The sequence below is a fragment of the Meles meles genome, chromosome 5, assembly GCF_922984935.1.
Source record: "Meles meles chromosome 5, mMelMel3.1 paternal haplotype, whole genome shotgun sequence".
Lineage (NCBI taxonomy): Eukaryota > Metazoa > Chordata > Mammalia > Carnivora > Mustelidae > Meles > Meles meles.
The window spans coordinates 1,699,466-1,713,851 of NC_060070.1; the positions used below are offsets into that span (position 1 = coordinate 1,699,466).

The window sequence follows — 14,386 nt, forward strand, 5'->3', positions numbered from 1 at the left end:
AATGCCCACCAGTGAAGAGCGGAGAAGTAAAAGCGGTCTGCCCCAGGACCGACAGTGCCCACCAGGAGAAAGCACGAAGGACAGGGTCACCCGACAGCAGGCCGGAGCCGCGGACACGCAGCCCAGCAGAAGAGGCCAGCGGCAAAGACTGCCCAGAATGATCCCACGCCCCGGCAGTTTGCAGAACCCGCACAGCAGTGATCCTTGAGGACCGGGATGCAGACGGGGAGTGCAGGCTGAGGTTAGGGCAGAAGCTTCTCCGGGATCACTGACCGTGGTTACGGCTGCCCACCTTGTGCTGGCCGGAGTACAGAAGGAGTCTCCAGGCTGTACAGGTCGAACGGGTGCACGGTAGTAATAGGTTCAATGCAGCTCCATAAAGCTGTTATCACCCCCCAAAACTGGGGGGGCTTCCCACTGCTGATAGACATTAGGAAAAGTGGGTAATACGTTTTTCCAGTCTATAACAAGCTTTAAAAGGTACCATGGTCCTTAAAAATTGGTACCCTCCCAAGAATTTACCTTAATTAAAAACAAAATAAAACAAAACAACTTTCACCGCGTTTGTTCCCCTTTCGGCCCTTTCCGGCCCTCCTGCTGGGGTCCTTCCTCTCCTTTGGTCCCCTCCAGACTCACCAAAAGCCTTGGGTCCTCAGGCCCCCAAGGGCGCGGGGCTGCGACGACGGGGCGGGCCCCGGGGCGGCCGCTGTGACCTGGGGCGTGCGCAAACACCGCCCTCCGCGGCCACCGATAGGTCCCACCCCACCTTGGAGACCTGCGGGGCGGGGGCGGGGAGACGCTGCGCAGGAGGCCGAGCGCGCGGCCCGGGAGGCTGCGAGGAAGCTCCGGGAGGCCGAGGAGGCCGGGCAGGCTCCAGGGAGCCCGGGCAGGCTCTGGGGGAGGCCGGGCGCGGGATGTGGGCGCCGAGCTGCCCGCCGGGGCCCGCGGGCTGGGACCGCCGCAGGGTGGGCGCCCGGCTGCGCGCGGCGCTCGCGGGGCTGCAGGAGCTGCAGGGGCTGCGCGCCACACAGCAGGCGCGCGTGCGGGGCGCCCTGGCCATGCAGTCCCCGCTGGGCCCCGCCGCCCCCCACGGCCCCGCGCGCCCCGAGCACCCCCGCGGCCCCCGCGCGCACGAGCTGCGGTTGGAGGCGGCGCTGGCGGCGCTGCAGGAGCAGCTGGTAAGGAGCGCGGGGCCCCGGGGGCGCTGGGCGCGCGGGGCGGCGGGGGCCGGGCCACCTGGTGCGGGCAGCGCGGTGGCCGGACTTGCCCCACTGATTGAAGGGGACGCAGTTCGGGTTCGGATGGGACGGCCAAGGGGGCTCGCAGCACGCGGGTGGGGATCCGGACTCGGAAAGGCGCACCGGGGCTGCCCCGCGGCGCTGCCTCCTGCTCCGGCGACCGGGCTCTGAGCGCGCCCTCCTGCGGGACTTCCGGGCTGTTCGGGGACGAGCGGTTCCGTCGGTTTCCCTGGGCGGGGGCTGCTTCGGATCCTGGTGTGGGACCCCGGGTGCAGGTGGTCCCGCTGCACGGGCTCCGGAGCGACACCGCCGGCGTGCTGGGCACAGCCGGAATTGTCCCCATTCCATGCTCAGGTTAGATGGGGTCGTGTGGGTTGTAACAAAATGTCATGGAGCACTGGGTGTGATGCCAAAACAATGAACACTGTTATGCTGTAAATAAGCAAATAAAAATAAATTAATTAATTAAAAAAAAAATGTCGAGGAAAGCATGTTTCCCACGAAAGCTTCAGCTCCAAAGTGTAACCTGACCTGCAGAGTGAGGCGTGTCCGCTGCGTCCCAGAGCCATGGAACCGGGCACCCTCTTAGGGCGGCTTCACCTGTGTGTCTCCTGGCTCCCTGGCCTCCTCCGAACGCCAGCTCGTTCTCGCGGGCTTGAAGACACCCGGCCTGTTGTTCCCGGTGTTAATCTGCTGGGGGGCCTTCTCTTCCTGTATGGGAAACACTCGAGAGCTGTTTTAAAGGAAAAATGAAAAGGCTCTATGGAAAGGTTCATATCCGGTGGCGTTCATTCTAGTCCTCTTAAGTAGAAATTTTTAGATTTAGGAATTCAGACCCGTTGTGTTTAAAAGCTGCCGCTGTTCTTGTAAAGCCGGCTGGACCGTGCCCCCGCCTTCCTCTCTGCTTAGCTCCCTCCGGTGACCCGCGCGTTGGGAATTTCTGGATTCCAGAACCTGGAAGATGCCTCCCGGGACTCCAGAGTCACGTTGGCGGAAGGTGGAGGCAGCAGAGCCTGGGCCCTGACTGCGCAGACCGCGCTCCACCTGGGACTGAGCCGCCTGCCCGGGGCAGGGGCCAGCTCCAGAGCGGGACGGGCACCTGCAGTTTACCCGCCCTCACCGGTCTGCCCTGGCTCCCCGCACGTCTGCACCCAGGGCTCCCTGGCACCTGGCCGCCTGCAGAGATGCATGGCTCCGGGGAGAGCCGGAGCCGCTGAGAAGCAGCCCTGAACTCCTGCTGGGCGCGAGCACAGCTGATGATTAACTCGACTTCAGGGACGCACCAATCAGACTTGCGAGTCGTCAGCCTCTAATTACAAGTAGCCTTTGGAAGAGAGCAAACAGGTTTTTTTGTTTAAATTTATTTTTAATGTGGGGACCAGAAGGAACACGCAGACTTTGTCTTCAAACTTTGTTCTTGGCGTGGATTATGTGATCAAAAGAGAAGAACTGAATTTGTGTGACATCAGCTGGGGCTTAACACTTCCACGTTTTTCTTGCAGCGAGAACACCAGAGTAGTGCTAGAGCCGTGGTGAGAGTGTGGTCCACAGGCCTCTGGGCGGGGGGGCTGCAGACCCGCTCACTCAGCTCCCCCCCCATGGGCGGGCCGTGCGTCTGCGCTGGGGTGTGAAGACGGGAAGAGCTTGGATCTGCCCTCGAGGCCTTGTCACGCACGCATCCCCTGCCGAGCCGAGCGGGAGCATTTCTGGGGACCTGCACCGCGCTGGGGCTGAGCAGAGTCAGCACGGTGACACGGACCGAAGCAAGCGGCACCTGAAATCGCAAAGGAGCATGCAGTAGGCGCTCAGCGGGTGTGTGATGGAGCATGCAGTAGGCGCTCAGCGGGTGTGTGATGGAGCATGCAGTAGGCGCTCAGCGGGTGTGTGATGGAGCATGCAGTAGGCGCTCAGCGGGTGTGTGATGAGCAAATACAGCAGCGCCTTCCGTTGCTCTGCTGGGAGAGAACTTTCCTGTCTCCCTGCTGGAGCTGATGATGCCCCCGTGACCCCGAGCGGGGCAGCTGCTCCTCGCTGGCGGGTCCTGGGCTGATCCGTGGATAACCTCAGAGAGACCTGTCATCCCTGAGAGGCGGCCATTCCCACTGCGCAGGCCTGAGGTTCGGGCCGACGCCCACGTGGCCTTCCATACCCCGGGGCAGGCCGGATGCGCCACCTCCCGCACGGGGGCTGCCAGCCGCACTGGGAGAGGTGTCCCGAGGTGCACGTGAGGAAGGCCCCCGGGGACCCGCCGTGACATCTTACCCAGGAGAATTTCCCAGGAGCTGGCTCGGCGGGTCGTGACTTGTCCTGACCGTGGCAGCGCCCCATGACTGCTTTTCACCGGCGGGTCCTGGCATTGAGGACCGCCAGAGCCGGCGGGCTGCCTCTGCCCGGGTCAGCAGGAGGTCGGCTGCGTTCCTGCTTCCTGGGCCTGCCCGCTGTCTTCCTGAACTTGCTTCCTGAACTCTCCAGGGAATGAACTGGCTCAAGGTCACCAGCGGGGGGCAGGGCATCCCCGACAGTGCCAGGCCTCTGTCCCGTTCCCACAGGGCCCATGGTGGCCCTGGCCTTTGCTGGTGATCGGTGGACTTCTTGTGCGGTCTGGCGGTCTACAGGGCCCCGGAGTAGCGCGGCTTTCACCTGTGTCCTGTTTCCTGTGTAGACGCTCAGCTTTTGAGGAGAGAGAAGGTGTTCTCGACGCCGTGGGTGTGTTCTGAACTTGAGGGCAGATTTCCTTTTTGTCCTTTGGCTCTGCTATAAAGGCTCGAGGAGAGGGGAATGCTGAGTTGTGCTTGGAAACTGAGGACAAACAAGGGGAACCAGATGGTTCTCTGACGGTACAGACAGCAGACATCGCAGAGAAAGGATAAGCCGAGTCCGTTTCTAACGGCGATCTCCAGAATGCCCTTCTCAAGCCTCTCGTGTTCGTCCGTTCGTAAGAGCCCTTTGCGTTTCCTGGGAAGCTTGTCCAGATGCGCGGTCCCAGGGGTGGCCAGGATCCCCAGAATCTGCGTTGACGCTCAGGCAATCCCACCTCCCGGGGACTTGCGGGGTGTGCACTGCCTTCCCCCTCAGCCCCAGACACAGGGTGGGGGGATCCTGACTCCGTACACTGCCGTGATAGTGAGCCTGGATGCTGGGGACGAAGGTGGGGACGAGGGGCACCCCAAACGTGCCGGCTGCTCTGACGGGGGTGCACGTGACTGGCACTGTCCTGGTCCTGGTGCCCATGTGCCGGTGACGTCTTCTCTGCAGAGGAAATAATGTGGGGAGAGACAGTCTGTGATGGCTTCAATGGCTCGTGCTCTCTCCTGGTCACAGACTACACTTGGGCTCTTAGCACAAACTCAGACACCAAGAAGGAGTAAATGGAAAGCAGAAGCATGAAAACCCCAAGTGAGGGATGGGGGAAGGGTCATCCCAGTGTCATCCCAGACAGCGAAGCCCGTGCCTGAGCTGGCGGGTCCTGGGGACACGGTAAATCGTCGGTGCACCCCTGAGCCTGTGCGTCTGTGACCTCTTGACGTCAATCAGGAACCGCCCACCGAAGGCCTGGCTGGCCACACATTAGTCACAGAGCGGCCATTCTCAGCACAGACACACAGAGGGGACTCTCTTTTTTGGAAATTGGCTCAGATCAGAGGGAGGAAGGACGTGAACTGGGGCTCAGAGGTGCCCTCCTCCTCCAGAAGGACGAGAACATCATGATTTGGAAGAGAAGCAGTCAGACCGCTTTGTAAGCTTCAGGCTGTGACCCCACAGAGTAAGGCACGGCAGCCCTATTTAGGACAGGGAAGGAAAAGTCATTCGCAGTGAAAACGCACACTGGCCCCTTTGCCCGAATCTAGTGTTCTTTGGGGGGTGCGGGCGCGAAGCCCATCTTTGCACACCCCGGCTCTCTCTGCCGTGGCTCTTGACACGGTCACGTTTTCCTTGGTGGAGATATTCAGAGCAAGAGGCCGCATGTTCAGGCTGGACGGGATGGTTCGGGGATTACAAAGTTTTTATTAAATCCAGGACTGGTTTTGGCTGTGATACGTTCACAGATAGTCTTACGGCGCTAAGACTCTGTTGCTGTGACACGTGGAGTTTGCTCTCGGAGCCGTGGATGCGGTCCCGGAGCAAAGGGGACTTGGGCATGGTGGCCCGGGGACGGTGGCCCGGGGACGGTGACTGGCATGCAGCAGGCACTGTGTCTGCCACGGGCTTGTCACCCGCTGCACCTCTCTTGGCTGGATCCGAAGGCTGTGCCCACGCGACCCCCTCGTAAGACTCGGCAGTTCCTGCCACCTGCTTCCCTCCTGGACCGCAGCCTCATGGTGCAGAAATTACGGAGATAATTATGGGGTTCAGGGGACTTCCTCCCCTGTGATACTCACTTTGAAACACAGTCATTTTCTTAAACAGGGCGAACCACATAATTACATTCATTCATTATTTGCCTTAAACTTAATTGTTGATGAAAATAAGAAATTATGCAGCAGGCCCTGGAAACGGTGCTGCGTGACGATGGGGACAAGGGAGTCCGCGTCCGAGAGGCCCTCGTGCTGGTTCTGCGTGTTTATTATTTACGTGTGGGTGTGCACATGCGTGCTACGGACAGCAACCTCGTACGCATACGTGTATTCTGCGATCACACGCGGGCGTACGGCTAATGCTGTGATAACCCGTGTACGCCTGAGCCTGCAGAGCCAAGATGCGAACCTCTAAACCCAGAAGATTCTGGGGCAGGTTTCCAGGCGCGCTGAGCGCAGGCACTGTCCCCTCCTGCCGGGCCTCTGCCCCTGTCCCTGCGGGTTCCGCGAGGCCAGGCGGTGACACCTGCGAAGGGGGATGCGTGGACGGGGGCCTCTTTCTCCCTTGGGGACTTTCCCATGCCCTGAAACGCCCGGGGCATGCGGGGCCTGCTGAGCAGGAGAACGAGGCACACGAGCGTGGGAAGGTCGGTTCTTACATAAGCCTAGAGAGCAGCAGCCGAGCGCGTCCTCCGGGCCGCGTGTAAGAGCAGGGGCCGCCTTCGCCCCCGAGTGTGGCCCTGCCAGTCTCCTTAGGAAGACGTACCTCGTGGAGAAACGCCGATGCTTCCAGAAGCCGTGGTGGCCGGCAAGCCGGCCGGCGGGGGGGGGGCTCTGCTCCTCTGGCGGCCAGAGGGCAGGAGCTTTGGCTCGGGGGAGTGGAGAGGAGGTACCGGCCCAAGGAGCCAGAAACACGGGCGTTGGGAGGGCACAGCGTGTTCCCGGCGCTCACGTCCCATGGGCATCGGGCTTGCTCTCTGCGCATGGACATCTCTGTGTCCCACTCTCCCTCCAGAACCGCTTACGACGCCAGGACGTCGGCCTGAAGACCCACCTGGAGCAGCTGGACCGGCAGATCAGCGAGCTGCAGCTGGACGGGAGTGGGCCCTGCGGCAGGGTGGCCGACGGCGACAGCAGGCCCAGCTCGGGTAGGCCACGCGCCGGCGGGCAGGGCTGCTGAGGAGAGGCCCCTCTTGCCCTCTGGGGGACCCCACACCTTGGGGGCAGTGCTGCGGCGGGGGGGCGGGTCCTCCCAGGCTCTCAGGCTCAGCTCAGTGAGCACAGCCCCAGCCGGAGAACCTGTTCCCAGGGAGCACTACCAATGCACCCCTGCCTTCCTCCTCCCTAAGCTTCTGGAAAGAGGAGCGTGTGCACAGTGTGCGTGCATGGGGAGCTTTTTAATGGGAAAGGCCTGCTTCCGATGGACGAGCGCTCCGTGAGTGTCTCCCCGTCTCTGGGCGGACACACGTTCCAGGCTCTGCTCAGGTCGGAGTAACAGGGAGGTGGTGAGGAGCTGATGTAGGAGGTGATAGTCTGCAGGGTTATGGAATCTCAACTCTGGGTAGTTTGTCAGAGACGGTGGGCAGGACACTGTCCCCTTGCCTGCTGCCCACGTATCCCTTGGCTTAGAGCTGCGAGGCGATGGCTCTGGAGCCCTTCCGACCCTCCTGGCTCGGGGCACGTCATCCCATGTGCCCCGAGCCTGGTGCCCACGGCAAACCCAGGAGACCGTGGACAGCACTGTCTGCTGTTTCTCGGTCCTGCTGTAAATTTACAAAACCACGGCCTGGTCTGGGTGTGCAGCGCATGAAGCGGGGTGTGGGCTGGAGACCCCGTGTGCTGTCCTTCCTCGGACGGGAAGTGGGGAGAAGAATGCCAGCAGCCTGGCCACGGAGGGAGAGGGAAGCCACTTGCCTGAGTGGGGGGTGAGCAGGCTCCCACGGACGGAGCTCACAGGGCGACAGTGGACAGTAACGGGGAGTCCCCAGATGACTTCTCCAGGGCCCACTTGCTGAGCTCCTGATGCTCTCTTAGCCCCGGGGCCGGCTCGGGCAGGAAGGGGGCTGCCGCGCCAAGGCCTCTGACTGCCTCCGCTCTCCCATCTAGGCTTCTGCGAGCTGAGTGATGGCGGCTCCTGCTCCCTGTCCGCATCCCGCACATCCGTGTGTAGTGACCTCGTGTACTCCTCCCTGGGCACTTTGCGGCCGGCTGACTCCACGGCCAGGCCCGATGCGGGGGACAGCCGGCCCCGGTCGGCCGACGAGACCACTGTGCACGGAGCGCCGCTGCCCGCCTGGAGACCCCTGGCCACAGAGGCGGGCGTGTCCCGGCCCCGGCCAGTGTCTACAGGTAAAGGAGAGCCAGGCGGGGCGGGAAGCCCCTCCCAGGTGGCGGGGGCCACTGGGTTCAGAGCCGGGAAGCCCCATGTGTGTCTGGTGCTGGTGCCAAGCCCACAGGTACCACTCCAGGCGGTTCTGGTTTTTGGACAGAGACAGGAATACCAGTGTTCATTGCAGCCAGTCTTTTCTTATGATTTAAGTGGACATCGGGAAGTTATTTTACAAATCCTTCTAGAACCCTTGCACACCCTGACTGGCACCGTCTGTCATCGGAATGGACACAGCACCCAGAGTGACCCAAACCTCGGATGAACGAGGGCATCAGAACGATCGATTTTGCGTCCAGGCTTTGCTTTGCACGTTGTGGCAGAGAGGGGAGACGGACAGGTGACGGATGAGCGTGCAAGCGAGCCCTTGCTGCAGGCTCGTGTCCCGGCCTCGGTGTGCATGGGCTGCTGCTCCCGCCGGCCTCCCGCCCATACCGGCACAGGGCGCCACGCGGTCGTGACGCTGCATGGGAGGTGAGACCAGGACCGTCCTGGGCTCTCCCCCATTCACCTGTTTGCTCGTTTTTCTCGTTCCCAGGTGATCTTGAAAGAGTCCTGCCGTCCGAGCTGGTGCTCCAGAAAGCCAGTGCAGACCCCAATTCCACTTCCGTTCTCTGCCCCGGGATGGACCTCCCAGCCCCCGCGCTGGACCCCAAGTACCAGTGTGACCTGGTGTCCAAGGGAGGCCGGGAGGTGTACCCGTACCCCAGCCCCCTGCACGCTGTGGCTCTGCAGAGCCCGCTCTTCGCTCTCCACAAGGAGGCCCTGCCGAGTCCGGGCCACTCGCCCCCCAGGGAGCCCCTTCCCAGCCCGGCGTCCCTGGGCTCCATCCGCTCTGGACCTGTCCTTGAGGCCGGCCCAGCCGCAGCCTATATAGACAGGCTGCTGAGGCTGCGCGGCCGAGGGGTCCCCCTGAGGGGCAGCGCGGGGGAGCAGGGACCCCCAGGACGTGAGGTGTCCTCGTCCCCGCCTGTGCCTGGTCTCCAGAGAGCAGAGAGGGAGGGGGGCCTGGACAAGCTGGTGTGCACCCCAGCGAGAGCAGGGATGGGTACAGTGGCTCAGCGGGGGGACACCGGCAGGGACAGCCTCAAGCAGCGGGGACCTGAGCTCCTCACAGCCACCCCACACCCCAGCGGCCTTCCAGAGGATGGACCCGAACCCCGGAATGGCTGTGTCCGTAGGGAGACCACACGGGGCTCTCCTGCACTGGGGTGTGGGCCAGCCCCATCTCCCCACCTACGGACTCTGCAGCCGGCTCTCAGCTGCCAGGACGGCACGGTCCTGTTGCCCACCAGGGAGGGGGGCAGGGAGAGCCCCGTGCTGGCCCCAGGCCGCTGTGCCCACCCCCCGTTTGCTGACCGTGGAGCTTCCCTCCTGGGGCTGAACACAGGCCGCCCCAAGACCAAGGCTGTGAAGGTCCAGAGAGGGGCCACCGACAAGGCTCAGCCGTCCCCTGGGAGGGCCCTTGCAGCCCCCCTGCTGCCCCCCGAGTGGGGGCAGGGTCTCCGGAGGAGGCCCGTGCCGGCAGGGCCAGCGCCTAGCCGGTCCTGCTCTGAGCCCAGACTCTACCCCGTGCCCCTCCTGGTGCCCCTGCTAGTGACCCGACGGGAGGGTCACCGGGCCCCCGCGCAGGCCTTGTGCCCCTTGGAAGCGGCGGCTGGTGGGCAGGTGCGGAGGAAGCAGCGGAGGTGGCTGTCCTCCGTGGAGATCGCGGGCAGCCTGAGGCCCCCCAGGCCCGCGGTGAGCCGAGCCCGGGGCCCGCAGCTGGTGTGTGCCCGGGCCAGGCCGAGGATGCCCCGCCAGGATGCCCAGGTCAGGAGTGAGTCAGAGGGCTCTGAGCCGTCGGCCAAGGGCGCCTCCCTGCTCTACTCCACGGTGGCCGAGACCAGCGAGGACGGGGCCAGCGACCACACCAACAGCCGCTTTGGAGACCGGGAGTCCAGCAGCAGCGACTCAGAGGTCGGGGCCCGGCCTCGGGCATGTCCCCCGCAGCCCTCAAGGGCCCCGGGCTCCCGCAGGCCCCCCCTGCCCCCGATGCCCAAGCTGTGTCGCATCAAGGCCTCCAAAGCCCTGAGGAGAAAGATCCGAAGGTTCCAGCCGGCGGCACTCAGGGTCATGACCATGGTGTGAGGCCATGGAAGTCGGCTGAGCCTCAAAGGCCGGGCAAGGGCTAGGGGCATCCCCGGAAAAGCCGTCCTCTGCGGAGCGCGGATGAGCACGCAGGCCCTGGCTAAGGACGGGCTCTCCCTTCCCAGGCTGCCTGCCGTGCAGTGCGGGTTTGGGAGACTTGCCAACGTGGATTTTCTCCCAAGTCACTCAGAAGGGGTGAAGTGGGTCCCAGGGCTTGCCCCACGGACCAGCTCTGAGGAGTGTTTCCCCACCCAGCGGAGACTGTGGTCCGCCCCCTCCCCACCGCTGCCCCCCGCGGCCTTGGTGTCCGCACCTCCCGGGCACATGTCCCATCCGGGCTTCCCCGGTGTCTGCCCCGGGGTCCTGGGGCTGCTCCCCCACCGCAGCTCCGGGCCCCCCGCCCCACCCCTCTTCTGCACGGCCGGGCACTGGGGTCGCCCCAGTCCTTCTGAACCGTGACTCCCAGAAAACATGCTCCCCAGGGCCGGGTGGAGGACGGTGCAGGGGAAATCGGGGTGTGAATCCCGCGGGAAGTCCTCACCGGCGAGGACATGCGGGCTACGCCGGTACTGTCACCGGCCTGTCTCCTCGCAAGCCGCTGCTCCGTCCTGCAGCTCTCGGTGGGCCCCCGGGCCAGCCTGCCCCCGGTCTGGGCGCCCCCCCAAAGGTGGGAAAACGCCGGTTCCAACACACAAAACGGAGCATGAAAGTGTCGGCTCAGTCTGTGGACGGTGCGACTCTTGATCTCGGGGTTGTGAGTTCGAGCCCTGCGCTGGGTAGAGAGATGACTTAAAAATAAAATCTTAAAAAAGAGTGTTTTTTGGAAAAATAACCTTTTTTGGTGTTTACTTTTTTGAAGAAACTGCCCTTCAACTTTTCCGGGATTTTCAGGGGAGCGGCCTGCCGAGTACGGCAACATTTTTAATCCCAAAGTGGCTCTACCCGAATCCCTCCCCAGCTGTGGAGGGCTTCCCGGGCCGGGGGCCTCAGCCCCTCCGCGGGGCTCAATGCACGGTTGTCCGGAATAAGGGAAGGGAAAAAACACAAAACCAGCAAAATATTTGTAGATGTATGACCATTGGAGTAACAAGCGGCTGGTTTCGGGACGCAGCTTCAAAAGCAGCTGGCGTCTCAGAGCGGAGGCCAGTCGTGGTGGTGACATGGGGCAGAACCCATGAGCTGCGTTGTGTGGACCTAGAGGACACGGCCATTTCCCACAGACAACACGGGCTATCCCCGTCCCCAAGGCCAGGCAGAACTCCCACCCGCGCTTCCCGGAACCTGCCCTCAACGGGAGCGAGGGTCTCCTCGGCTTTCTCAAAACTGCTCCGGCAACTCACTCCAGCACCCCCGACGGGGTTTCACTGGAAAGGGTGTTACCCAGGACGTTTTCGGAGAGCGGTTTCATTCTCAGCCGCGGGGCACACAAGGGGACGGGGACCCGGGTTTTCCAGGGTTCGTGGCAGGCAGGTGCAGAGACCAGGTTCCTCCCTGTCCGTGCGGTGTGCCCGGGCGTCCTGGCAGGCCGTTCTGGAGAGACGGCCATGGGCTTCTGTCCATGGGGCGTCCTCCCCGACGTCATCCCTGGCGCGTGTTGGGGCTTCAGATGTGCTCATGGGCAACCACAGACTTCTTCCCTGTCTCCGCGGTCTCACCCGTCCTGGCACCGCAGGGACAGGACCACCGGGCTGCATGTCTCCCGCCGGGACAACTGGACTCCATGCTGAAGGGGAGGCCATGGGTTCGGGACACCCGGGACTGTCGGCCCAAGTCAGGAGACGACACTAAAAAGAACGAAGTCCTTATTCGGGGTGTCAGGGGCAGCACGGGGAGCACAGGCCTAGAGTGTCCAGAAACGCATCCCACACGTGTGGGAGAGCAAGCGGTTTTCACGAGAAAGCAGGAAGGGCTGATCCGTGATCTCGATAATGAAGCGAAAACGGCCGATTTGGTGCTGACCAGCGGTCAGCTTTGTCTCTCCCAATGCCCGTGACCATCTCACCCTAACAGGCTCCAGACGCCCCGTAGCCGTGGCCTCAGTGGCACGGAGGGTCCTCGCGACCACAGATCAGTCTCTCTCTTGCTCTGCTCCCCACCCCTCCCCTCTCTCTCTGTCTCGGTCCCTCCGTCTCTCCTGTGGAGACGCAGACACACAGGTCAGGCTGCCCGAGGCCACAAGTGACCCGCGTGTTACCCGCTTGTGCTCATGTTTTCCCTCGGGCGGGTTTGGAGGGAAGAGACTGAATTCTCGGTGCTTCGTCCATCTGGGGCCCAGGGGCCTTGACCTCCCCAGAACATGGCCCTGCCGCACCGTCAGCGGCGATGAGGCCCAGCTGTCTTCGTGACCTCCCTGGGTCTGCCTCCTCCTCATCCCTTGGGGTTCGGCTTGAGGAGTGAACCCACGGCATTGGGCAGGGCCTGGGCTGTGGGCTCAGCACGCCGGGGTCCTGACTGCCGAGCGGCCCCCAACCAGGCGGTCGGGAGACAGCTCCGGGCAGGGAGAGGGCAGAGCAGGCGCCTCCCTCCAGGCCGAGGAGCCTGCGGGGTGTGCGGCCTTTCCGCGAGCATCCCCCAGGCACCACCAGCAGGACGGGCTCTGCCACGGGCGGGAAGCAGGGCACGGGGCCCTCTGGGGCAACGCCGGAGAAGAGATAGGATTCTGGACGTCGGTGATAAGGAGCCAGGCCGAGCCCCGACCCCTCCAGTCTACGTTCCCGAGGAGTCTCCACAAATTCGGAGAAGGGCTCCCGGGAGGCAGATGATCCAGGGCTCCGTGTGGGGCGTGAGCAACCCCCAGGCTCGCTGCAGCAAACCGCCGATGGCCGGGCATTGTCTGTTTCCAGCAGGTGTGGTCCTAACGGCTCAGGGAGCGGCCGTGAGCCAGAGGGACACCCCCACCGCCGCAGAGAGCATGGCCTGCAGCACCCGCGGCCTTATGGGGGGGATTTGAAGACAGACGGGCTATTTCACTTTCCCTAAAGAATTTCCTAAAAAGGACAATTTTGGAGCATTAGAAATCATTTAACCATGTGTGACTTCAACCATGATTAAAATACAAATACTTTAGACAAAACCAAAAAAGAATGAACCAGGTTCCAAGGGTCCAAGTCAAGCTAAGGTAGAAATTGAATACGTAAGAGTCGTTAATTCATAAAAATTAGGGAAAAAGTGTATTTCCACACCTTGTGTCATTTGAGGAAACTGAAGTTTTGCCTTTTGTTACAGACTGAATGTCCAGGGTGTGCCGGAGCTTGGAGGGGCCTGGAGCAGGGCGCTGGGGGAGGGGTCGGGCAAGCGCGCCCCAAGGTGGCGGCGCTGTGTGCGGGAAAACCAGCCCTGGCCCCTGGAACCGAGGTGGCCTCAGCCTGTGGGAGGGGGAGTCCGCGTGTCCTCACGGCCGCCGTCCGTCTGCTTGCTCAGCAGAAAGTGCGGGAGCAGTGAGGAGAGCCGTTCTTGGACGTTCTTGGCCCGTTCTTGGGACAACTATCACGGCCATCGCGGCCACAATCTCAGCATCTCCCGCCCCAGGTTCATCCCAGAGCGGGCCGGCGCGGACGGACACTCCTGCCAAAGAGAGAAAGAGGGGGACGGTCAGCGTCTGGCATGAGATCCGGACGAACAGCCGCGTGGACGTGTGCGGCCAGCGGGCGGGGAGCCCACAGACCCCGTGCATGCCGGAGCTCCGCGGAAGGGCCCCGCTTTCTGCTGATCCCGGTGAATCCGGCAGCGTCCTGCAGGCCGCGTGTGAGGGACAGAGCCACTGCTGATCCCTCGAGATTCTCTGCTCTGCTCCGCACATCCTGCCTGTTAGGTACCAGGAGCTCGGGCTGACCGTCCGTGGCCACGAGGATTTCTGCCCTCGTGGGAACAGGTCTGGGTCCGTCCTCCAGGAGGAGGACGCAGACGGTCAGCAGTTCTCCGAAAGCCTGGAGCTCCTGGGTGTCAGCCTGGGAAATCTCGCCTGACAGCCGCCCTGGCAGCCCCGACCAGAGGACAAGCTCCAGCCCGCTGGGCCCTACGGCTGGAAGGCGTTGCCCCCACCACGGATGCCCCCGCGCCCTCCTCACAGCCCGGGAGCTGGCCCGGCTCGCACCCGCCTCTACTGCCTGCCTTTGACTCAGGTCGGCGCCGTGGGCACGTCCTTCAGGGCAGGTCTGTGTCTCCCGCAGACACAAGCTACTGTAAAACCATCAAGACACGGTCTTTGGGACGCGCTAGACGTCAGAGCCTGGACACAGCCTCTCGGAGCTGCCCTGGCACGTCTGTGGGTGACCGTGTGTGGAGTCAGTTCACCAGGGACCGCATCTGGGACGATCCGTCTCCGCGGGTTGCTCAAG

At 63.1% G+C, this 14,386-nt stretch overlaps 1 protein-coding gene across 1 annotated transcript; it reads left to right on the forward strand.

Moving 5' to 3' along the window:
* Nucleotides 1-810: 810 nt before the first annotated feature.
* Nucleotides 811-10,834, forward strand: DACT2 (dishevelled binding antagonist of beta catenin 2). Its single transcript, XM_046004250.1, has 4 exons — nucleotides 811-1,178; nucleotides 6,549-6,681; nucleotides 7,640-7,882; nucleotides 8,458-10,834. The coding sequence occupies exons 1-4, from the start codon at nucleotides 915-917 to the stop codon at nucleotides 10,047-10,049; spliced, it is 2,232 nt and encodes a 743-aa protein (XP_045860206.1). The 5' UTR covers nucleotides 811-914; the 3' UTR covers nucleotides 10,050-10,834.
* The last annotated feature ends 3,552 nt before the right edge of the window (nucleotides 10,835-14,386 follow it).